The sequence below is a fragment of the Drosophila santomea genome, chromosome 3L (assembly GCF_016746245.2).
Source record: "Drosophila santomea strain STO CAGO 1482 chromosome 3L, Prin_Dsan_1.1, whole genome shotgun sequence".
NCBI lineage: Eukaryota > Metazoa > Arthropoda > Insecta > Diptera > Drosophilidae > Drosophila > Drosophila santomea.
Window position 1 is genome coordinate 1,641,672 of NC_053018.2, and position 21,911 is coordinate 1,663,582.

A 21,911-nucleotide genomic window follows, 5' to 3' on the forward strand; every position below is an offset into this window, starting at 1 on the left:
ATATACATATTTACCGCGCTTTTTTTAAATATATTTTTTCTTCGCCGATAATATTTAAAAACTGAATTGGTTAATGTCACTAATGTCACTAAGTGGCGACTGTCATCGCACTTACACAACACTGGACAAAGTGCATTCGGTTTACGGTAACTTCGCTTTGTTTATTTTCTGTAATACCATGGAAAATATATAAATAACTAACAAAGATGACACTGGCACACCGAGCGCTCTTCACTTGGTTTATCGTCCTGGTCTTCCTGATCCTGCTGTGTCTCCGCCTGGACCCGCGCACCACCTGGAATTGGTTCGTCACCTTCACGCCACTCTGGTTCTTCGATGTGATCATCATCATCTACGTGATCATTAAATTTATCCGCAAATGGCGCAACCTAACCTGCCTGACGGATCTCTTGTTCCTCTACAAATGGAACATCGCCGGCGTCCTGCTGACCATCGCCTCCCAAGTGATGATTTGCCTAACGCTGGAGTACCCGCAACAGATTCCCATATACGTGACCGTTGCCCCAGTCATCCTGCTGCTGAGCACCGCCATCTTCTATGTCGGCAGCAGGCTGGGAAAACGAGAGGGCTGGATTCAGTAGGATTAATCATTTATTGTAGGATTAGGTGTACATAAAATGGAAACTCAAAAGCCGTATTTGCTTTGGGTGGCCCGACGGGTCTGCCGGTTGGCCGACCACATGGCCTGCAGCTCGGCTTCGTTGGCCTTTGCCTTGTGCGCCAGGTAGGTGATCTGGTGCTTGCGTCGCGTCCCTGCTACCGGCTCCTCGTCCGTCAGCACGCCGGTAGGCTGGAAGGTGGTGGACGACGCCAGAGCCGATCGCATCCATTCCTCACGATCAGGTAGCACCTCTGAACCAGATATGTCGATCACCTGCATCTCCTTGGCCTCCTTCCGCCGGCGCTTTGCATTTTTGCCCACCAATGCGTCCATGGCCTCTGCGTTTAACTGCTGCTCGTAGTAACGCTTTTGTGCCATCTGAGTCTGCTCTTCCTCCAGTCGGGCGGCTTCTGCTTCGGCTGCTTCCTTCTCGGCTACCTCCTCGAGGTACTTGCTACTGGCCTCCACCATCTTTGCCGCTCGCTTGGCCACTAGAGCGCTAATCTCGTTGCTGCTCACCTCTGGCAGCTTTTGCTCGGAGTTCAGGGAGAAAAAGTCTCCAGTGCCATCCTCATCATCTTCACTATCGCTGGCATTTACCAGGGAAGTGGGCTTGGTTATAGGTTTGGTTTTTGTTGGCTTCAAAGCGTCCTTTGCCTCAGGAATCTTCTTTTGGCCGGCCTTGGGACCATCAACGCCTTCGGTATTGTGTGCAGCTCGTCGCAGCTTTACTGTATCGGGTACAAAAGCTGGTGCTGATCGAGGTTGCACAGGATTATTGCTTGGACTAGGAGCAGGTGTGGTGTTGGCTGAAGGAGCGGCTGCCGCGGATGAGAAGTTCTTGGAGAAATTGCGCTCCGACTTTGCCTGCGGCAGCAGACTCAACAGTCCCGATCCCTTGGGTGCATTGGGTTTGTCCACTTTGTTCTTAGCTCTATCAGCTTTCTCCTTGTCCACATCTGAGAAATCCCTTAGTGAGGGAATGCTGATTTTTACTTTTCCTTTAACAGGCGGCGGTGGAGGTTTCTCTATTTCTACGGGTTGCGCCTTTTTGTGCAGGAACTCATCGTCTTTCTCCTCTACAATGGCTTTTCCTGTCGCTGCTGTTCGTGGCATGGGAAGGTTGGCAAATGCGGAGGTAACCTGGCTATCGGCATCCTCATCTTCCAGATCCTCAGCGGCAGCAGTGACTTTTGGTTTGGGTAGGGTCAGTAGGAGTCTTGCGGTGGGCGGCTTAAGCTCCTGAAGGGTCACTTCCTGGGGAACGTAATCGTCATCTTCGTCGCTAATGTGACCACTGGTTGATTCAGGAACCAGAGACGCCTCATTGGCAGGATTTGTTGTGCTCGGCTTGGCTAGTGGTTTTATCACTTCCCCTTGTGGTACAGCATTTTCCTCCTCGTTCTCTGAATCTTCATCAGAACTGGCGGCATAAGCAACAAGCGACATGTTTAACAAATTGGACAAGTTAAACAATACAATACACAAACTACAGCTGTTTTATGTGCCTCGTCTCTAGAGTTGTCACCTGTTTGGGATTTCAATGGCTGGCAGCTCCTTTTGCTTAAGTGCTGTGCTAACCAACACTGCTGAAAAGACCGTTAAAACGTTCTTTCGACTTTGAATTTAAAATTATGCAGTGCGTTCAATTCGCTAGCATTATACCTGCGCATCACACGGTATACAATTATTAACTGTAAAAACCCTAAGGATTATAAAAACTCAAATAGGGTCCTTATAAATGGGATACCTGGTCTTTATTGAGTCCAGATGGTTTCCATACTAGTTTAGGGAATTCATCAGGTATCCTAATCGCAAACGATTACCTGATCTAAAAATCTTATTTAGTTTAAATACAGCGGTTCAACCTAACATTGATCAGTACAGCTATTAACTTCGAAGTAAACAGAAAGACATGCATCACCACCAAAATCTCGGAGACGCGGCCGCCATGAATGGAATGATCCCGCCATACGAAGCCATGGCCATGTACGAGCAGCCAAAGCCCAGATTCATCTTCAAGATGCCCCGTGTGGTGCCTGACCAGAGATCCAAGTTCGATAGCGACGAGCTCTTCCGCCGGCTCAGCAGAGAGAGCGAGGTTCGCTACACTGGATACAGGGAACGTGCAATGGAGGAGCGCAGGATGCGGTTTGTCAACGACTGTCGCAAGGGCTATGCGGAGATATCGATGGTGGCTTCGGGCACCAATCTGCAGCTCTACTTCAACGCCAACCACAATCCGTATGCCCAGGAGCAGGAGTGCGACTTTGAAAGGGAGCGGGGCAAAGTCCATTTGCGTTCCGGCTTCATCATGAACGGAGTGTGCGTCCGATTCCGGGGATGGGTGGATCTGGATCGACTGGATGGCGCTGCCTGCCTGGAGTTCGACGAGCAACGAGCTCAACAGGAGGATGCCCAGCTGCAGGAGCAGATCCAAAGCTACAACCAACGCATGGCCGAGTCCAGGAGAATCTATCAGACGCCCCAGACTCCACCCGAGGATCACCATCATAGGGGTGGGCCTGGTCTCCCTAGGGGACCAATGGGCTGGTAGTGCTATGTAATACTTTTTAGATTTAAGTAAGATCTAGGTAAACTCGACAATAAATAAGTGAAACCCATGCATTGGACTCTTATAATATATGCTCGGATTATCCAAGACTTCTCATTTCACAAGGAACTTCTCGAAAGCCACTCATGTTCACCTAATGATTGTTTATCTGGGCCTCCTTAAGGGTTGCTAGCCGGGGTCTTTGGCCTCATTTGCGCCAGTTTCGGAACAACCACCACCCGAGCCGACCGCCCGAGGAGGAGTGTGGAGTAGAGTGGGTCCAGCTGCCGTTCCGCCATTCCGCCGTGCTCTCCACTCTCCGGGGTGGGCATGTCGTGGCTGTCCTCTCTTGACTCTCGATTCGGCCAGAGCACCGGGCCTGTGAGCACGTATTGATTTTCCGCCATTCCGTTTGGGATGCTGCCGAAATAAACTTTACAACTGGTCTGAATCTGAATCTGAATCCGAATCCGAGTCAGTCTCTTTCCGAACGCGAAACTGAAAGCGGAATAGCGCCGAGTGAAAATGGAATAGGTGAAGGGAACGCCGCCGCGAAATAAGAAATCATAAAATTATACATACCGCAGCGATTTGAAAACATTCGGATTTTGTGCCTCAATTTGCTGGTGGTCGCGTACTTTTCCGCACCGTCCGAAACGGCACAAAAAGCTAAGAGATTCGTCTAAAATTAGCGACCGGTGTGCTTTGGTAGGGTGCTCTATTCGCTAGGGGCTCCCAGTGAACTCCGCCCCTCCGAGTGTTTACCCATAAATTGGCCAAGATGCCTCCTGCATCCAATACGATCGTGCTGAAGAGCCTCTCCGTGCTGCTGGGCCTGTTCTTCATCTTCGTGGGCACCCTCAAGCTGACGCCGCACATCAGCAAGGATCTCTACAAGGACCTGGTGAGTGGAAAATCGATAAGGCCGGAGTTTTAGGCCGTTTGTTTTGGGGTGCAGCCCATCGATTTTTCCCACGCCCCTTCGCATCTGACGTTTCAAAACTATGTGTGTTCGCCAATGGGAACGTTCTTATGTAAATGGGTGGAGACACATTTCAACAAACGTCCCATTATAGAACGCTTTTCGGAAATATGACTGACTAATGGGCATTGAACTCGACCCCATCAATGCCAATCGCTGACATTCGGACATCGCGAGACGCTATGATCTTCAGAGATATTTCAGGAAAAATATATGCTTTACTATCGAAATAGTCTCTTGAAGAAATTGCGAAAATTTGGATTTCAAATGATTGAGGAAGCTCTTTTGAGTTTTGGCTTTGCAATTATCCAAATAGATTGTGATTCATTCAATTTGGACAAACATTAATTTTTCAAATTCTTCTTCACGAAACTGATAAAGAAATAAACTTTAGAGAAATAGCCTCGAAAATTTGGCAAACTAATTATTAATCACCTTGTTTGTAAATTGTTTTGAAAACCTCCAAACAAATTCAAAACTAGTGATTTATAGAACAGCTGTTGCTTTGAATTTTTTGTTTACCTCTTGTAAAAACAACGCCCAGAGATTTTCGTTTTCATTACCATAAAAATAATTCGAATACCAAAGTAAACATTTGCGAACACAAAAACCACAATGACGTATTCTTCTCACTCACTTCAGAGCATATAAATCTGTGTTATATATAAACAATAGGGTGACCTGAGGGATTTAAAAAAAAACTGTAGTTTTAAAAATAAAAGTAACATAATATCCAACTAGATCATCCAAAATGCAATTACCTTCAATGTTTTTGAGAAAGTATAATTCAGCTGGCGTTTTCAAATTGGCATTGCATTCGTTACGCGCCATTTCACTTTAAATTTTCAAGATTTCTCAATCTCTTCTTTCCCGAAGGCATGGCATTTGAATTTCGAAATATTTGTTTTGTTTGCTGCGCTCCCGGCGGTGTAATTACCTTCGCATTACCACAAACACTCGGGGCCAACGATGCCAACAGAAACAGACGAGTGTGACAGCAAGGAAAGCTTGCTTCCATTTAAAAATAAACCCGCTGCACTGCCTCTTCCGCTGGGCCAACAGGCGGAGCACATTCCTCTGGTGGTGCTTCTGGGCATGATTAATTATATCCTCATATTCGATTTCCTCTCGGTTTCAGCGCACAGAGTACGTAAAGTATGCCAAAGTGTTCCCGCTGACGGCGCTCTTCGGAGTGAAGGTACCCTCGAAATGGTACCGCCGCACCGTAGGCATCCTGGAGATCGTCTGCGGCCTGGCCATGGCTCTGATTCCCTATCGTAAGTTGATTGAATATTAATATGAATCAGCTTTTGCAGTAATCACTACTTACCCACAGATAAAGTCAAGAACGCGGCCAATGTGACGCTGCTGGTGCTGATGCTGCTGGGCATCTACCAGCACTGGATGGTGAGCGATCCCTTCGAGCGCTCCGGACCGGCGCTGGTCTTCACCTTCATGCTGGGCGGCCGCCTGGTGGTCTGGTACCAGACCGCACGCCTCCAGGACGAGGCCACGACGGCAGCGCAACCTGCCGCGAACGGAGTGAAGCAGGATTAGGTGCCTGCTCCCGGTGCATCACGTACTCATAGTCATTCACTGATCCAGCTTTGTTTTAGCACCTTAAGTTGGGCTCGAGACTGCGTTAGCTGTCTTCGGGTCTCAAATTCATTCACATCATTCTAGGAAATCGAAATTCATGTTTTCACTTTGGTGCCAAATTATTATCGTATACAAAACTACTATATTGTATGTAATGGCGAGAGATATTAACTAAACTGTAGAGCCGCGACGTAAAGACACGACCAGATCAAAACAAAATGTAATCAAATCCTCTTCGTAACGGGCACTTAGTCGGAACCATTTAAATTACGACTTTAGAAACAATTTTAATAAATTTGAACAACTCATACATATTTAAAATTAATAATCCAACGTCAGTCAATCTGAATTTCGTTTAACTTTCGTCCTTAAACGCGTGATTAGCAGGAGATTATGGGGTATACTGGTGCTCTAAGCTATAACTGTGCCTAGGAAGCGATTCCTAAATACGTGTGGATGTGCAAACCCTACTCCGACCCGGTGCTCAGCAGCTTAAGGGCCTTCTGCAGGTTCTCGATGGCGGTCTTGACGTCGTCATAGTTGAGGGCACTGCCGGCGTACTTGCAATACTTCTGGGCGGTAATCATTTGGTCGGGAGTGATTTGCACTCCGGCCACGGGCACAATGGGCTGGTAAATGGTGGCCGCCGTGGCGGGATTAGGCTGAGCCGTGGGCACGTAGGGCACGAAGCCGCCCGGCTTCTCCTCGTCCACCGGCGGACTGGGCAATTTGTTCGGGTTGTTCAGCACCTCCTCGGCGGTGGGAGGGACCACTCCGGAAGCCGTTGGAGATGATGGAGCAGGAGGCTGCGCGTCTGGCTCCGGCTGGTAGGGCGCAGGAGCAGCTGCTCCCGCGGCGTCCTCTGGCGATGTGTCTGCCGAGGCGTTGGCATTCTCCCCCTCGAGCTCCGCCTCATCGTCGTCGTCCGGCAAGGGACCGGGAATCGGTGTCTCTCCGTTCTTCAGGCAATTGTGAATGTAGGCGGCCTTCCACTTGGCGTACTTCCTGTTGTGCAGCGCCTCTTCGCTCAGTTCACCGAAAGTCTGGAGTATGTCGTAGAGTACACCACTGGAGTAGAAGGCCTTGACGACATTTCTGTGGGGAAGCACAATCATGAATGGGAAAATCTATTAAGGGTATTTCGTCTGAAGGAACGCACTTTCCAAAGTTCTCCTCGCGATCCTGTTTGTCGGCGTACAGGAACAGTTTCAAGGCGTAGTTCTCGATGTGTGCCTGGGCAGCCACCTCGTTTGTGATGGCCTCGTTTTCAGCATACTGTTTTTTCATCTGTTCCAACCAGTCCATAATGCCTGGCAGTCGTAGGGAAAACCAAAACAAAACAAAACACGGATGAGTCATAGGCTGGCAATATGCGTATCGGATTCTCCACTTACCCAGCAGCAATTTTGTTTCCTCGCCCGTTTGGGTGGAGGCCTTAAGGCCCACCTGGAGGGCACTGTGTACGGGAGATCAGCAAATGTAAGAAAAAAATGGAAAACCAATCTGTAGGTACTCACTATAGTCTCGCCCAGTAGGCGATGACCACATCCCGGGTATCATGTTCCTGGGCCAGCTTCAGAAAGTGCTGGATGGACTTCAGCGAAGGAGGACAGGGCGGCAACTCCATCGTGGTGGAAAGTGATCCTAATCCTCAGTGCTCTTCCTAATTGGGGAATATGGAAAATTATGCCGACAACAATGGAAATTACTGGCGCGCAGAGTGACCAGATATCGCACTTTTCCGAATGCCATGGAACCACCGCAGTTCCACACTCTGGAACTAGCAAAATACTAAAGTTAGTACCTGCGTCTAAAGTTGTTGGTGCGGCGCTCAGTTGCGAATCTGCGACCAAGACGTTTGGAGTTTCTCAGGTGAGCACTGGGAACTGGACTATGCCGTTATCAGTGCGACCAGTTGCACTTTGCACTTTGACCTCCATCCTTCACATTATTCCAGGCACATCTTTGCAGCACCGGCAACATGGCTCTCTCCAAGCCCCTGTACTCGCTCTTCGGCACTTATCTGGAGCAGCTCTTCAATCACCCGGTCCGCACCAAGTCCATTACGGCGTAAGTACACTGATCCCCTTATCATCCGGTTCGCTTAACCCACTGGCTGCTTCCGATTGCAGATGCGTTCTGGCCACCTCGGCGAATGTCACCTCCCAGCGTTTGGCGGGTGCCAAGACCCTCAACCAGCACAGTGTATTCGCCTACGGACTCTTTGGACTGATCTTCGGCGGTAGTGTGCCGCACTACTTCTACACGACGGTGGAGCGGCTCTTCAGCCACGATGTGCGCTTCAGGAGGTTCTTCCTGTTCCTCTCCGAGCGTCTGGTCTACGCTCCGATTTACCAGGCACTATCCCTGTTCTTCTTGGCCCTGTTCGAGGTGAGCGTTATAAACCGTTTTGGATTAAGTGTATCATAAAGCCCTTATTGTGACACCATTATCCGAGTTCCTAGAACTGAAATCCCACTATAATCTGTAAATCTCTTACAGGGCAAGTCTCCCAGCACGGCATTGCAGAATGTTGAGAAGCTCTACTGGCCTCTGCTGAAGGCCAACTGGCAGTACCTCTCCGTGTTCGTGTACCTCAACTTCGCCTACGTTCCCCCGATGTTCCGGTCCATCAGCATGGCCATCATCTCCTTCATCTGGGTGGTGTACATCGCCCAGAGGCGTCGCCGCTTCCAGGAGAAGCAGGCTGCCACAAAGGCCGCCAAGTAGGCCATCAGACCCTTAAACCCAGTGGTAGTCGTCTTGGCCTAATATTCCAATTACTGTTAAGATTACGGCTGAACTGCTTCAAGTTCTTTATCTGCCCGTGTTCCGGCGGATTGCAAAAAGTCCGTGTGTGTTAGAGGACTTTAGATAAGCTGAAACTATCTGGAAAGGCGCCTTATCAACCGACTGTTGTTATACCTTAAATTTTGTAAACTTTTCGTACTAAAATAAACTAATTTACAATGTAGAAGATATCCATCTCCGTGGCGGAACAAAAAAATCTTTGGTAAATGCTTAGAAAGTAGGTTGATTCCAGAAAATTGCTAACGCTCGGCGATCCAACAGCCGATTTTAGCCAAAGTGCAAGGTGCACGGTGTCGCCAGGTGTTCGTCGAAAAGATTCGCACTTTGTAAAATAAAAAGGCAACCTTTAGAGATGCAACAAATAATGCTTTTTTATTAAACGCGGCTTAGAACTAGCAAATAATCGAGCAAAGGCTTACGAACGAGTATTATTGGCATAATATCGGGGCTACAATATAATTTCGCTAGTAAATTCATGGGCAGATGACTAACTTAGGGCTACGGAATGCGGTGTAAAACAAGTTAAATGCGCATAACAACTATCTTAGGACTAGGAGTCTGACTAGAGCAGGTGACTAGGATGATGGTGATGATTGAGGGGCAACCGTGCCTCAGGACTCGCGGCACATCCTGCGCAGCGACGCGGTTAACACTCAGAAGGCGATCGTCGAGGGACTTCGGCTGTTGCGCAGAGGCGTAAGAAGGGGCGTGGCAGGACTGCTGGCGCGGCTGAAGCAACTGGAGCAGCAACTTGAGGCCTCCTCCGCCTCTCCATCGGCGTTCGCCTTGTGGTGATAGGGAATCGGTCGCTTGCGAGCGCTGAAAGCACAATAAATGGATTAGTAATGGATCAGCAAGTAGCAAGTTTAATAACCGATAAGCAAATATGAAAGTAACTCACCAAACTGAAAATCGTAAGGAACACAAAAGCATTGGCTAAAAATCAAACAAAAGAAATCCTATAAAACCATATAATCGGTAAGGTGACAAAGTTTATTTGATGTTTGGCTAAATTACGAGAAATTAGGATGACACATAATTGGATAGCTACAAAAATATATTAGAAGATTGGCGAATAGTTAAAAGTCAAATTATAAGTAGTTCCTGAGTCAGCTGAAAAAAATAAAATCATTTAGACGAAATCAGGAGTTACGTGCTGTATAAATAAAGTGTAAAATCAATGTAACTCAAGTGGATAATGGATAATAGCAACCAACTAGCGTCTTGTGCTGCGTGGCGATCGACGGCTACGAAATTGGAACAAATAAAATGTAAAAGAAAACGATTATTTAAAGAAATAAAGGTGTCAACCAAGGCGGAGCAGGAATCCTGCCTAGCTACCTCGTTATGCGACGTCTGTCTAGGAAGCTGGGCGAGCCGCGACGCCTTGGGATGGAGGGCGATCGAGAGCCGGACTGCGATGATCCGGAGCCGCTGCCGGAGGAGGAGCTGCCCGAGCTGCTGTGCGAGGAGCAGCTGGAGCGGGAGGAGTGCGACCCGGAGCGGGACCTTGAGCTGCGCGATCCGCTGCGACTGCTGGACGAGCTGTAGCGCCTAGGAAGGAAGGAAGAGTTAGTCTGCAATCAAGAACATCCCTACACCAAGTACTCACGATCTCGACCGGCTGCTGGAGTGATGTCGATGATGGCTGGTGCTCGTGCGCCTCTTGCTGCGACTTCGGCTCCGACGCTCTCGACTACGGCTCCTACGGGCCGCACTCTCCGCCGCCGCCACGGTGGCCGTGGATACCTTGGAGACGATGGCGTCCACCAGTGAGCTGTCCGCGAGCGCTGCGACTAGGGGCTGTGGATCGTGAATTTTGAAGGGTTTTATAACGATTTTCGGTTTTTGTTGATGCTGATGGTGATGATGATGGTAGCTAATACTATTGGCGGCCACGGCCGCAGCCGCTGCCGCCGCATTGAAGCTAATGGGACCGCCACCACCCCGAACATGCGAAGGATGACCCAACAGCGGAGCACCTGGCCCACCCACGCCCACACCAGATCCCGCCAGAGACAGTAGTCCTGGATGGCGCGGTCCGTGGCCGAAGAGACTGGAGTTGTAGACCAAGCCACGAGCCAGGTGGTGCGCCTGCTGCTGCTGCAGGCTGTGCTGGTGGTTCTTGCAGATGTTGTAGTGGGTGGCGGTTAGCAGGGGACCGTGGTTGAGGCGGTTTGTGGTGCGATTGTAGGTGCCCGGAGTTCCCGCCAGAAACGGGAGCATGGCCGGGTTGTTGCTGTTCCCGCCGCTATTGCTACTGTTGGGATTTGAATGAGGGACCCCGCCACCACCACATGCATGAGGGTTGTTAGTACTATGTCTACTGTTAGGGTTATTGTTCAGCGTGCGGTTGTGGAAGATGCGCTTCCCCGAAGGATGCTGGTGATGTTGCTGCTGCTGCTGCGACTGGTGATGCATGTGCTGTGGAGGCGGCCTGTTGTGGTGCACGTGGTTCTTGTAAACCAATGTCGGACTCTTTGCGTCGCCATTCGCCGCCACTTGGGGCGTCTTGCAAATGGGCGGTGTGCCGGCGTCCCTTTTCTTGACCGGTTCCTCCACAGGCACGGATAGCTCTTGATCCGGATCCCGCAGCAGAGGCTGCTCCTGGCGCTGATCCAGCGGCAGAATCACCGCCAGAGGCGGCGGGGGCGTCGTCGTTAGTGTTAGCGTGGTTGTAGTCAGTGGGTTAATCAAAGCGGTCACGTTGTTAGCAACAAGGAATTCGCTTAGCGAGTTACGTTTAGTAGCCGTCACCAGGTCGCTGCCACTTACTTCGCTACCCTCTTTGGCCGGGTCTTTCTCCATGATCTTGATCTTCTGCTTGGCCTTGGCCGCTATCCCCGACTTCAGTTGCTCCAGCATCCGCAGTTCCTGCTGTTCCTCGCGCTCGCGCCTGCTCTGCTGGAATTCCTCCAAGGCGGCACCATCTACTCCTGTTTCGGCATCGCTGCCGTCGTCGCTTTGTGCCCTCAGGCGGACCACTGGAGCAGGCTTCGCCGAGTGGGCTTCCCTAACTTTGGACGGTCGCTTTTTGTCCTGGACGACGTCGCGGTAGCGTTCCGGATGGCGTTCAGCTGGCGAGTACCGCAACTCAGAGGAACCTGAGCGAGAACGACGCCTCGTAGGCTTGGGACTTGCGTCGACCACCTTGCTCTTCGACTTCGACTTTTGCGGGGAGTTGGATTGCTCCCGCTTCAAGCTTCTGCGGACCTCTTCCTTGGGGCTGACCTCCTTCTTGACCTCTTTTTGATCTGGTGTCCTACTCTTCTTCTTTTGTTTCCTGGGGGTGGGCTTAGGCGATGGCGTACGCGAGGAAGTCGAGCTACTACTGGAGCTTTCGGAATCCGAGCTAGAGCTGGAAGCCGCTCGCTGGCGCTTAGTCTGTTCCAGGGCCACCATAACCGACTTCGTGCCAAGGATATCGTTAACAGTGTCCTCCGCCGCCTTGAAGGGATTGAAGGCTGGTGCGGTGACCGACTTCTTAGGTGGCGCCTCTGGGGAATGGGCTGGTGATTGGAATCGGGAATTGCGGCTTAATTTAGTGTCATCTTGGCGCTTTCTGCTAGCGTTGGTAGGAGACCGCTGTCGGCGGTCGTCTCTCGTTTTGGAACTACGCTCCCTTGGCGATCGTGTGGGCCGGGGTTCCTTGCCTGGACGTTCTCTGGAACGCTGTCTCTCCTTGGAACGTTGCCTGTCCTTTGATTGTCGTGGCTCCTTAGAGCGCTGTCTCTCTTTTGAACGCTGCCTATCCTTAGAGGGCTGCCTCTCCCTTGAGCGCTGTCTATTTTTAGAGTGCTGTCTCTCCTTTGATCGTTTCCTCTCGTTAGAACGTTGCCTCTCCTTTAATCCTTGCCTATCCTTGGAGAGCTGCCTATCATTGGAAAGTTGCCTATTCTTAGAGAGCTGCCTTTCCTTAGAACGCTGCCTCTCCCTTGACCGATGTCTATCCTTTGAGCGCTGCCTCTCCTTTGAACGCTGCCGCTCGTTGGGGCGCTGTTTTTCCTTTGACCGATCCCTGGATCTATCTCGCCTTTTGTCCACTGATTGTTTCTCTTCCTTGGGCCTGTGTTTTTCCTTGGACCTTTGTCTATCCTTGGACTTTGAGCGCCGTCTTTCCCTGGAACTTTCTCTTTCCTTGGATTGCGGTTTTTCCTTGCCTCTTAGTACGTCCTTTGACCGGGACCGCTGTCTTTCCTTGGAACACTGTTTTTCCTTGTATCGCTGTTTTTCCTTGGAACGCTGTTTTTCCTTGGATCGTTGTCTTTCTTTGGATCGCTGTCTTTCCCTGGAGCGTGGCCTTTCCCTAGACCGCTGCCTTTCCTTAGACCGCGGCCTTTCCTTAGACCGCTGCCTTTCCTTAGATCGCAGTCTGTCTCTCGACCTGTGCTTCTCCTTGGACCGCTGCCTATCCTTTGAGCGCTCTCGATGCCTTTCCGGCTCTTTGCGTGGTGGCGTAGCCGCTGACCGTTCCCTTGCCTTGTGATGGCGACTGTCTATGGAGGCTTCGAGTGGCCTGGATTTCGTATCCTTGCGCTCGCGAGAACGGCTGCGCGTGACATTGTCCTGCTGCGAAGCCTTCTCATCGGACTTGGAAGTCTTTACACCACGGGACCTGTCCGGCTGGTTCTCTTTCCGCGATGGAGAGCTAGGATATACAAATTTGAGTTCTTCGTTCTGGAATTATGTGATGCTCAACTTACATGGAGCGCTCCGAGTCCGAGGAACTGGCCCGTGTGCGTGACTTCTTTTTCAGCTTCTTGTCGCGCTTTTTCTGCATAATAGAAGAGTATGGAGTGTTAGTGGACCGACTAAGTGTTAGGCGCTCTTGCTAAGAGTCTAACTGTTAGCAGTAATGTCAAACATAGTTCATTCTTTATGGCATGATAGACATATGAAGTTAGAGTTTGGTGCTTTCAATTTTGCAGCATTTGACTTTCGCAAGCATTCTCTCTAGGACTGGAAACAGTTTTGCATTTTTCTGTATTTGTACAACAGTTTTGATCGGCTATCACTTCGCACTAGGTATCATTATCATATGTTTGTTTATAAGTAGCTTAAAGAGAACAGTCAAATGAAAGTACTTACAAAACTACAAGAGAGCCATTGAAAGCTATCCTATATTAATGAAGCGCCAAGGGTTTTCATAAACAAAATATAAATTTTTTCGTTTCTTGAATTTACTTAAATATCTTTGATTTTGATTTGGTTGTTCGAACGACAATCTACGTGTAACGGAAATTTGGAATAATCAAGAAATCAAATAAAATGTTGGAACCAAAAAGATCGAGGGCCATCCACAGCACTTGATATTTTACTCGGAAGGAGTAGGTGTGGATAGGATAGCCCCTCGACATTAATGAATTTCTTCTAAGCATCTATACAAACGAAAGAAAAGTTGGTAGAGAATTGAGAGAAATCATAAGTTTATAATAGAATGCGTTTGCAGCCTTTTTACCTTTTACAATATTTGTGGGTGATTTTTTGTAATTTTCTGATTACTAATTAAGTAGTATGCATTAGTATTTATAAGGTAGAGAACGGTTTTATGCAGGATTATAGTTCAGTACTTGGTTATTTTGTCAATCGATATTTTGAATGTTCATTTGGTGGAAAAAGAAGTAAATAAGCAAGAGAAGAAATGGCGTATGTTTAATATTTGGTGAACAATTATAACAACGAAACGAAAAGTCAAACGAGTTATCATCATATACAGGTAGTAATATTATATGTAAATATTATATAGAGAGAAAGGCAGTACTTCCATTCGGATTGTTAGGTCAGACGTAATAATTAGTTGGTTGTTAGTTGTTAGTCAAAGGATGAGTCGTACAATAAAGGAATAGAAATATGCATATGTTACAATATTTGCAGTTGGGTGTCTTGGAGAAAGAGCTTCGGATCGGAACTCCTCATTGACGCCTTCGATTCGCGATTCGCATCTAACAAAAACTGTGTCCAACAAAGACCTCCGCTCCTGGGCTTTCTCTCCACGCACCTTTCTCCAGGTCTTGATAGCTTATGTGCACGGGATTGGGGGGTCCTAGCCCTTGCATACCTTGTCCTTCTTGGCCTTCTTGCGGGCACTCTTCGACTCGCGTCGATCCTCCTCGCTGCTGTCGTCGTCGTCATCGCTATCCCGGTCGCTGTCCCGGCCACTTTCGCTGTGCTTGCGCTTTCGCGACTTTTTCTTCTTCGACTTACTGCAAGTAGAAGGGTAGAGTTCGTTAAGAATGAGTGGATGCAGAAGCACGTGTATTTAGACAGCTATGGCAGCTATTCGAAAGTGTTATTTGGTGCTGGCTACGACACACAGATTGGACAAGGCGCTTTCGGTAGCCCTAGAGCTCCAAAATACTGGTTAGCAGCAATGTATATATAGGTTTACTTGTGGTTCAGTGCTTTACCTTCATCGAAAACTGCGCAAATTGCTTTGTCTTAACATTATAGAAGGTAATCATAATAATAGAAAGAAAGATGAGAAAGTAATTCGCTTTTAATTTTTGCAACACACAGAGAGACCTCTTAACGATATCGCTTATTGTTGTAAGTTCTAGTAGTTCTTTACTTGTAGTATTTGGTATTTGGTATTTTGTATTTTCTATTTGGTATTGTAGTTTAAGTTGGCAATGCAATTTCTATGGTTTTAAGATTGTAGAATCGAATTATTACTTACCGCCGGGCAGAGTTTGGGGGAATGTGAGTGGGCGAATTGTGGGGGAAGTATCTGTGATCAGTTGGTTAGATGGTTAGTTTGGATCTAGATGGATTGGTTGGGCTTTCGAGTGAGTTGGGGGTCTGTGGATGGGGGTGTGTGTGAAGTGTTGGCTAGTGGAGAACCCATACGTACTTAGATCCCTGATCACTCTACTCACTCTCGCTGCACACGGATTCAAATAAAAGATTGTCTTGGCAAGTGTTAGGATATCGAAAGTATATATTGCAGAAAGGCATTTGAAACATTTCACTTGATTGGATTGGTTCTTATAGTTTGTTGGATAGTGTTAGCTTGGTTAAAACTAAGTGTGAGTCATTTGTACGTGGCTTTTCGCTTCTTTTTACTTTCTTTCTCATATGAGTCCCTTTTGTGGTTTCAAATGCAATGTAAAAGAAGGAGTAGAGACGAAAAACAAAATGTATTAAGCAGTTGATTGATAGTTACATAGTATCATTGGTTTTCACGCTCTAAGCGCACGTGTTTACAGTTTACTATGTACGGTAAGAAACAAATCAAAAAACATGACTGTAGAGTCCAACCAAAGAGCAAAGGAAACAAACACAGAGCTACGGTTGTCGAGGGATTGAAGTTTTGGATTCCGGCCAGGACTCTTACCTCTCTTTCTTGTGCTTCTTCGACTTCTTCTTCTTGTCCTTCTTGCGCTCAGGACTGGCCGAACTGAAAACCAAATGCCCAAGTAAATGCGCTAGTCTTGCAAAGTCACTAACCATGTACTCACCTCTCTCTGGCGCGCTTCTTGCGCTTCTTCTTGTCCGTCTTGGAGACATGATCGCCACGTTCATCGCCACTGGCCGCCGCATCGCCACCATCGCGATCCCGTTCGCGGGAAGGAGTGCGCACTAGAGCATACCGCTTCCCGGTCTCCTTGTCCTTGCCGGCTGCTGCGGCAGCTGCCGCCGCTGCCAGGCTCTCGCGCTGGGCGTCCAGTTCCTTTTGGAGAGCCACGCTTTTGGCCAGGTCCTCCTTCGCCTTGCGATCGCTGTCGAAGCTGCTGCCCTCGACGAAGTACTCGGATATGTTGAAGGCCTCGCGCAGCTTGGCGTTCTTCTGCTGTTGAGCCTCGGCTATTTGATGGGTGTCGCGAGCACTGGAAGACAAAATTATGCTTTTCGTTAATAAAGAACAAAAAGGTGAGTGCTCCAATCATAAAATCTAAAATTTATATAGTTTCTGGTTCGCTTTCACTAGGTGGCTACCTTGTTGCCATAGCACTGCCGGCTCCCAGCAGTGTCTCCAGCAGGCTGCTCGAGGAATACTTGAGCAGCTCGAGCAGGACGCTGCCATCGATATTAATTTTCGTCTGTGACGAAGGCAGCTCCTTCTGGATGGAGTGCTCAGCTGTTCGCTGGGCCGGATCAAGTGCCGGCTCCTGCTCCTTCTGTTGGCAAGCGCACGCGCAGTCTGGATGAGTCCTCTTGGAGACTGCTGGTCGCCTGGTCTTGTTGGCGCCGCTTGCCAACGCCGGCCGCAAGGGCTTAAACTTCCTGGCCACCGCCGCATAGTTCCACGTGTGGGCGGTCAATCGGAAGCTCTCGTACCTGGCCAGGTACTCCCGGTTGTCGTGCTGAAAGTAGGGTGCCTTGGTCTTCCTGGCCCCATTTGAGGTGGCAGCCGGAGCAGAGGAGGGGGTCTCTCCGGTTTGGGGACGCGGACTGTTTGGTTTGCTACCGGGAATGGGGATGGTTGCGTTCTTTACGGTGGCGGTGGTGGTGGTGATTGCGTGACCTGCGCGTTTGCGTCGCTTGCGGCGTTTCTTCGGTTTCACCACCTTCACCGTGGTGGCTTCCATCGTTGTTGTCGTCGTGGATGCAGTGGCCACCGAGGTAGTCGCTGTGCTTTCCACTGCAGCCGTAGCCGTGGATGTCGTTGTGTTGCTGTAGATCTCCGAGGAGAGCATGTTTGCTATTAAGTTATTCACTTATGTTTTTTTTAGAGGTTTTGTTATAAGCTTTTATCGTTAAGTTTTAATCCATGTATGAGGAAGACAGTGGATTTCAGGCTTTAGTTTAGTTTCGTTCGCGTACATTCACTTTAATTTTGTTTAATTCTCAAAAGACATTATTTTCACTTCAAATATCCATGTTATTGGAAGACAGTGGATTTTAGTTACACGTTTCTTAATTTTTGACTCGCGTTTGCTTTATTTTTGTTGTGTTAATATATATTTAAATCCATGTAATTGGAAGACAATGGATTAGCAGAGTGTTTATGCTTTATATAAATACAAAAATACTTTTCCTTTTTAATATATTTAGCTATAATTTCATCGGTTACGTTTGGAAGACGATGGATTAGCATTTATTTGGTTTCACTTTTGGCTACATTTAGCAAAGCCCGTGATATTTTAAATAATCCTTAATCATCTGGAAGACGTTGGATAGTTTTTAAGAGACATTGGATTACGATTGCTTTGGTTATTAAGTTTACTCCGCTGCTGCTACTTCGCGCACTTGCCTGCTCCACTTCGCGACTTATACTAATTAATTACTGACTATGTTTGGAAGACTTATTTAGTGATTTGTTGCATTCATTCGGCTTAGGTATCGAGCATTACTCCGTCTGCCCCTGGTACCTCTTCAATGGGGCTCCACTCTTAGCACTTGCAACAACCACTAGAATAGTAGACACCACGACGACGACATGAGCGCTTAATCCGCGGCTCGAAAGCGGCTGGCAATGCCAACTTAGGGGTGAACCAAGGGCTGTGCGCCACCACCACCAACACCACCGGCGCTGGGTTTCCCTTCAACGGGTGCATTTGCATTGCTACTCCTCCGCGGGCACACTTGAAGGGCTGCCTTGGTGCCGAGCCCTCCCTCCAGGTCATTGGAATCTCTTGTTTTATTTTGGTTCTTTTCTTTGATTAGTAGGCTTATGGCTGCATTTGGTGCTGAGCTCCTGACGGGGCGGATATTGATTTTTCCAGCGATTTTCCAGCGCTTATCGTGCCCTTTTTACCGGGTCCCCTGCGGCGGCTCCTCTGCGCCACATCCATCGCCAGCCCCTCGTTGTCCTCGCCAAGGACACTTAGTGGGTCGTTTTAGCAGGCGTTAATTGCTTTTAATTTGTATGTAAATATATCTGGCTGCTACTGGGCGATTCCTGAGCGCGTTGGCCAACTTGCTGTGGCTTTGGAAGACTTGAAGTGACTGAAAACTGAGCGCATCCCGGAAAATCTTTGCAGCAGCTTTTTCTCTACCCGTCGCCTGTGATTGGCCCCCGCATGAAAGGGGTGGCGAGTTGGGCGCTGCGGCGGCGCATGCCTCTCCTTGTATGTGGTTTACAGCTGTCGTGCGCTGGCCGAAATTTTACCAGGCCTTCGTTTTGTTTAAGAGCTTATTGATTTGTCCACTGGGCGCACGTTTTGCTTTAAATTACATAAGCTATTAATAGTGTAATACTTACGCTACGCGTCCGAATTCATCCTTGGCCAGATCTGTTTTTCCCTGTCCCATCAACTTCTGGCGGAAGGAGTCCACCTGCGTCTTGATTTCCTCCGGGGTGCGTCTGTAATAATTGAATGAATTTCAATGATTAGATACTTATCAGGGTTTTAAACTTGAAGCTCTTAACGCTACCTTTGAGACTTGCTTAATTAGCTAAAAAAGGCTTGGACGTGGATGTTATTTCACCTATCTAGACTGTAATATTAACTAAGAAGTGCTTAGATTTTAGTCCGCTTGCCCGGACATGCGGATGTCTTCCACTCAAAATAATCTCTACAACTGAAATGCACTTTTTTCACCACCAGTCGAGTCCGTGCCACCGGAAGAGTGCTCACATGTGACGCACCGAGGGGGTGGAGGTGGCCCTGCCCGCGTAGGGGTGGCTCGCCACTGGGCTGGGGGTAGTTCAGTGTTCCGTTGGGCGCGTGTGCGTCCGCTCTCTGGCGGGCGAGAGCAGCTACCAGGCGCCAATGTAAACATAAACAGCGAAGGAAGCAACAGCCCCAGTCCGGCGTTATATAACCCGGATTGCCATTACACAGTGGCATGTAATTGCCCGTGTCCCCTGCGCTCACCCCTGCTTCTCGAGAATCTCCTCGAATTCCAGGCACTTGACTTCGATCTTGCGCTTGCGGTCGTGGTCCAGAATCTCCTTGTTGGGCGGCCGGTTCAGCTGGGCGTCCAGCTTCTTGGTGTCGTCCTCGGCGCGGTAGTCCTTGTCCTTTTTCCCGGGCCGCACACATGCCCAATTCCGCTGCACGTGTCCATTGGTGCCGGAGCCACGGGGCGTGGTCAGTCCAATGCCGTTGTACATGTTGGTCGGCGATGTCCTGCGAGTCCCTCTAAAATCTCAACGACTCCCGGCGGCCACTGAGTGCTCCACCAACGCTGCAATTGTATCCGACGAAAAATCGATTTCAGTTGCAGTGCGTGTGGGGTGCGGCTGGCTTGACTTCCTCACCTGTGTGATAGGTCCTGTGGCGCTGCAATCCAAGCGCTGGCTTCCCTAGGTTGCCTCACTTTTCAGCAGTTTTCTCCTTTTTGCCAAAATATTCGGCTGCATATGCGAAAATATGCCGCCGTTAGTGTTACCAGATGACGGTAGGCGCCAAAATCTTCCGCAACTGTCAATTGCTGCAAACACCACGCTTAAGTTAACATGAGCGAGTCCTGTTCATAGCAGTGAAGTGAAATGTTTATAGTGGAGTCCAAATCGGGAGTGATACGGGTACACTAAGAACTAAACGTAAACAACAAATTACACTTTCGTTATTTTAAGAAATATTAATAATTATTAGGCTATATCATGAGTGATGCAGAGGAAAGCAAAGCAGAAACAACCACGAAAGTGATGTTCAAGAAAGCGGGGCGAAAAAACCTCAGGCAACGCAAGAATTCAGATGAAACAGAGAAGGAGGAACAGTAAGCCCCAAACAATTTAAAAAGAATACAACCAAAATGAGCATTTCTTTACAGAATAACACTAGATGAGATCAAGGAACGCCAGCGTCTAAGGCAGCGACCCAATGGCGTCAGCCTGGTGGGACTGGCACTGGGCAAGAAAATCGCGCCTGAGGAGGAACTCGCCATCAAGGATCCCTTCAATGTGAAGACCGGAGGTCTGGTGAACATGCAGCAGCTGAAATCGGGCAAGATGAAGGAGGCGGACGACGCCTACGACGTGGGAATTGGCACCCAGTTCTCGGCGGAGACGAACAAGCGGGATGAGGACGAGGAGATGATGAAGTACATCGAGCAGGAGCTGCAGAAGCGTAAGGGCGGCGGCACGGAAGACGCAGTGGAGGATGACGGGGATGTGAACAAGTACCTGACGCCCGAGGATGCCGCCTTGTACGCACTGCCCGACCACCTGAGGCAGTCCTCCTCGCACAGATCCGAGGAGATGTTGTCCAACCAGATGCTCAATGGCATTCCCGAAGTAGACCTGGGCATTGTGGCCAAGATCCGTAACATAGAGGCCACCGAGGAAGCCAAGCAGAAGCTGCTGCAGGATGCCAAGAACAAGAAGGATGGACCCTCGCAATTCGTGCCCACCAACATGGCGGTCAACTTCATGCAACACAATCGATGTGAGTACCGAAGTGTGCAACGCTTTTGCGGATTCAAAACCTTTGTTTATTTCAGTCAACATCGAGGATAGCAGCGATCAAAGGAGGCGCAAGCGGGAGGAAAGGGAGGGTAACAAGTCCGCGCAGCACCAAACGAATCCCAATGGAGTCAAGCGAGCCACAGATGACTATCATTATGACAAGTTCAGGAAGCAATTCCGCAGATACTAAAGATACGAGTGCGAGCAATAAAAAGTACAATTGTTTAGGTTCAAGATTCTGATTTATTTCCATTTTCTTTATTTTTAGCTACTTAAATAATTATTTCATTTATCCGTTCATGGGCCATTTCTGTAAAATAAAAGTAAATAGATGGTTAGTTATGCTTTACAACGAAGGATGAATTGTTCTTATGTTTGCGATCAGTGAGACAAAATTAATTTCAAAGCAACGAATGACTGAGGCTCAATGAGATTCCTACTCAAAATATCATCAGAACGAAAATAATTGTTGGCGTTAACAAAACGTATACACACCTTTCAAGAAGTTAGTCCAGTATCAGAAATAATGGCATTGCTGAAATAAATAATAAAGAATTTGTTAGTAGAGGATTTTAAGAGAAGGTTTCGTTGTATAAAATAATTGGATCAGTGAGAGATTAAGATTGATTTCATAGCTACAGGTAGCTCAGTGAGATTCCTACTCGAAATATCATCAGAGCAAAAAGCACATTTTTAACTATGGCATCCGAATTATACACACCTTTTTGAAGAAAACCCAAGGAGGATCCGGATAAGCATTGAAAACAACTGAAAAAATTAAGGTCTTTATTAGAAAAGTTTGGTTGAGCACGACTACGTCGTGTAAATGTTATGTTCAGTGGAGATTAAATTGATTTCATGGTTATTTCAATGAGATTCCTACTCGTAATACCATCAGCTTAGTGTTATACATTAGATATTATAAACTGAACGTTAGTTACCTTTTCGTACAGCAAGTTAGTGTTCCCATTTAAGGATAATCTGCGATAAAATAAAGTATTAGCAAAATAGAATGTTGTTAGGTATTAAAAACTCACCTTTTTGAATG

General features: G+C 48.2%; 8 protein-coding genes and 3 non-coding genes across 17 annotated transcripts; 5 read left to right on the forward strand and 6 right to left on the reverse strand.

Moving 5' to 3' along the window:
- The first annotated feature begins 5 nt into the window (after positions 1-5).
- On the forward strand, positions 6-652 carry LOC120450435 (transmembrane protein 60). The gene is made up of 2 exons (XM_039633444.1): positions 6-146; positions 207-652. Exon 2 carries the CDS (start codon positions 207-209, stop codon positions 600-602), a length of 396 nt encoding a protein of 131 aa, XP_039489378.1. The 5' UTR covers positions 6-146; the 3' UTR covers positions 603-652.
- LOC120450416 (proline-rich protein PRCC) lies at positions 595-2,150 on the reverse strand. Its single transcript, XM_039633425.2, has one exon. The coding sequence runs from the start codon at positions 2,069-2,071 to the stop codon at positions 647-649; it is 1,425 nt and encodes a 474-aa protein (XP_039489359.1). The 5' UTR covers positions 2,072-2,150; the 3' UTR covers positions 595-646.
- A 324-nt stretch (positions 2,151-2,474) lies between these two features.
- On the forward strand, positions 2,475-3,276 carry LOC120450431 (protein brother). The gene has a single exon (XM_039633441.2). The coding sequence runs from the start codon at positions 2,538-2,540 to the stop codon at positions 3,177-3,179; it is 642 nt and encodes a 213-aa protein (XP_039489375.1). The 5' UTR covers positions 2,475-2,537; the 3' UTR covers positions 3,180-3,276.
- Positions 3,277-3,638: 362 nt separating this feature from the next.
- On the forward strand, positions 3,639-6,082 carry LOC120450434 (novel acetylcholine receptor chaperone). The gene is made up of 3 exons (XM_039633443.2): positions 3,639-4,080; positions 5,297-5,435; positions 5,495-6,082. The coding sequence occupies exons 1-3, from the start codon at positions 3,958-3,960 to the stop codon at positions 5,713-5,715; spliced, it is 483 nt and encodes a 160-aa protein (XP_039489377.1). The 5' UTR covers positions 3,639-3,957; the 3' UTR covers positions 5,716-6,082.
- LOC120450422 (vacuolar protein sorting-associated protein VTA1 homolog) lies at positions 6,025-7,416 on the reverse strand. Its single transcript, XM_039633430.2, has 4 exons — positions 7,275-7,416; positions 7,152-7,213; positions 6,917-7,067; positions 6,025-6,852 (listed from the first exon to the last, which is right to left on the reverse strand). Exons 1-4 carry the CDS (start codon positions 7,382-7,384, stop codon positions 6,225-6,227), a joined length of 951 nt encoding a protein of 316 aa, XP_039489364.1. The 5' UTR covers positions 7,385-7,416; the 3' UTR covers positions 6,025-6,224.
- A 27-nt stretch (positions 7,417-7,443) lies between these two features.
- LOC120450426 (peroxisomal membrane protein PMP22) lies at positions 7,444-8,731 on the forward strand. The gene is made up of 4 exons (XM_039633434.2): positions 7,444-7,629; positions 7,715-7,827; positions 7,890-8,148; positions 8,260-8,731. The coding sequence occupies exons 1-4, from the start codon at positions 7,444-7,446 to the stop codon at positions 8,485-8,487; spliced, it is 786 nt and encodes a 261-aa protein (XP_039489368.1). The 3' UTR covers positions 8,488-8,731.
- A 182-nt stretch (positions 8,732-8,913) lies between these two features.
- Positions 8,914-19,875, reverse strand: LOC120450410 (serine/arginine repetitive matrix protein 2). Of its 7 annotated transcripts, none has more exons than XM_039633413.1 (11): positions 19,715-19,875; positions 19,329-19,641; positions 18,713-18,814; positions 16,504-17,181; positions 16,026-16,394; positions 15,902-15,964; positions 14,627-14,771; positions 13,272-13,342; positions 10,181-13,216; positions 9,910-10,122; positions 8,914-9,387 (listed from the first exon to the last, which is right to left on the reverse strand). In XM_039633413.1, exons 2-11 carry the CDS (start codon positions 19,565-19,567, stop codon positions 9,222-9,224), a joined length of 5,082 nt encoding a protein of 1,693 aa, XP_039489347.1. In that variant the 5' UTR covers positions 19,568-19,641; positions 19,715-19,875; the 3' UTR covers positions 8,914-9,221. The 7 variants fall into 7 exon arrangements, with proteins under 7 accessions (XP_039489347.1, XP_039489344.1, XP_039489341.1 ...); XM_039633410.2 differs by lacking the exon at positions 16,504-17,181 and having other exon boundaries at positions 10,181-10,371; positions 11,344-13,216; positions 19,715-19,874; XM_039633411.1 differs by lacking the exons at positions 8,914-9,387; positions 16,504-17,181 and adding an exon at positions 9,541-9,815 and having other exon boundaries at positions 10,181-10,371; positions 11,344-13,216; positions 19,715-19,874.
- An 87-nt stretch (positions 19,876-19,962) lies between these two features.
- On the forward strand, positions 19,963-21,097 carry LOC120450424 (telomere length and silencing protein 1 homolog). Its single transcript, XM_039633432.2, has 4 exons — positions 19,963-19,981; positions 20,052-20,175; positions 20,230-20,843; positions 20,899-21,097. Exons 2-4 carry the CDS (start codon positions 20,060-20,062, stop codon positions 21,051-21,053), a joined length of 885 nt encoding a protein of 294 aa, XP_039489366.1. The 5' UTR covers positions 19,963-19,981; positions 20,052-20,059; the 3' UTR covers positions 21,054-21,097.
- Positions 21,098-21,234: 137 nt separating this feature from the next.
- Positions 21,235-21,329, reverse strand: LOC120450658. The gene has a single exon (XR_005616306.1). It is a non-coding gene; the product is annotated as a small nucleolar RNA Me28S-Am2634 (small nucleolar RNA).
- A 130-nt stretch (positions 21,330-21,459) lies between these two features.
- LOC120450659 lies at positions 21,460-21,553 on the reverse strand. The gene has a single exon (XR_005616307.1). It is a non-coding gene; the product is annotated as a small nucleolar RNA Me28S-Am2634 (small nucleolar RNA).
- A 135-nt stretch (positions 21,554-21,688) lies between these two features.
- On the reverse strand, positions 21,689-21,777 carry LOC120450661. The gene has a single exon (XR_005616308.1). It is a non-coding gene; the product is annotated as a small nucleolar RNA Me28S-Am2634 (small nucleolar RNA).
- Between the last annotated feature and the right edge of the window lie 134 nt (positions 21,778-21,911).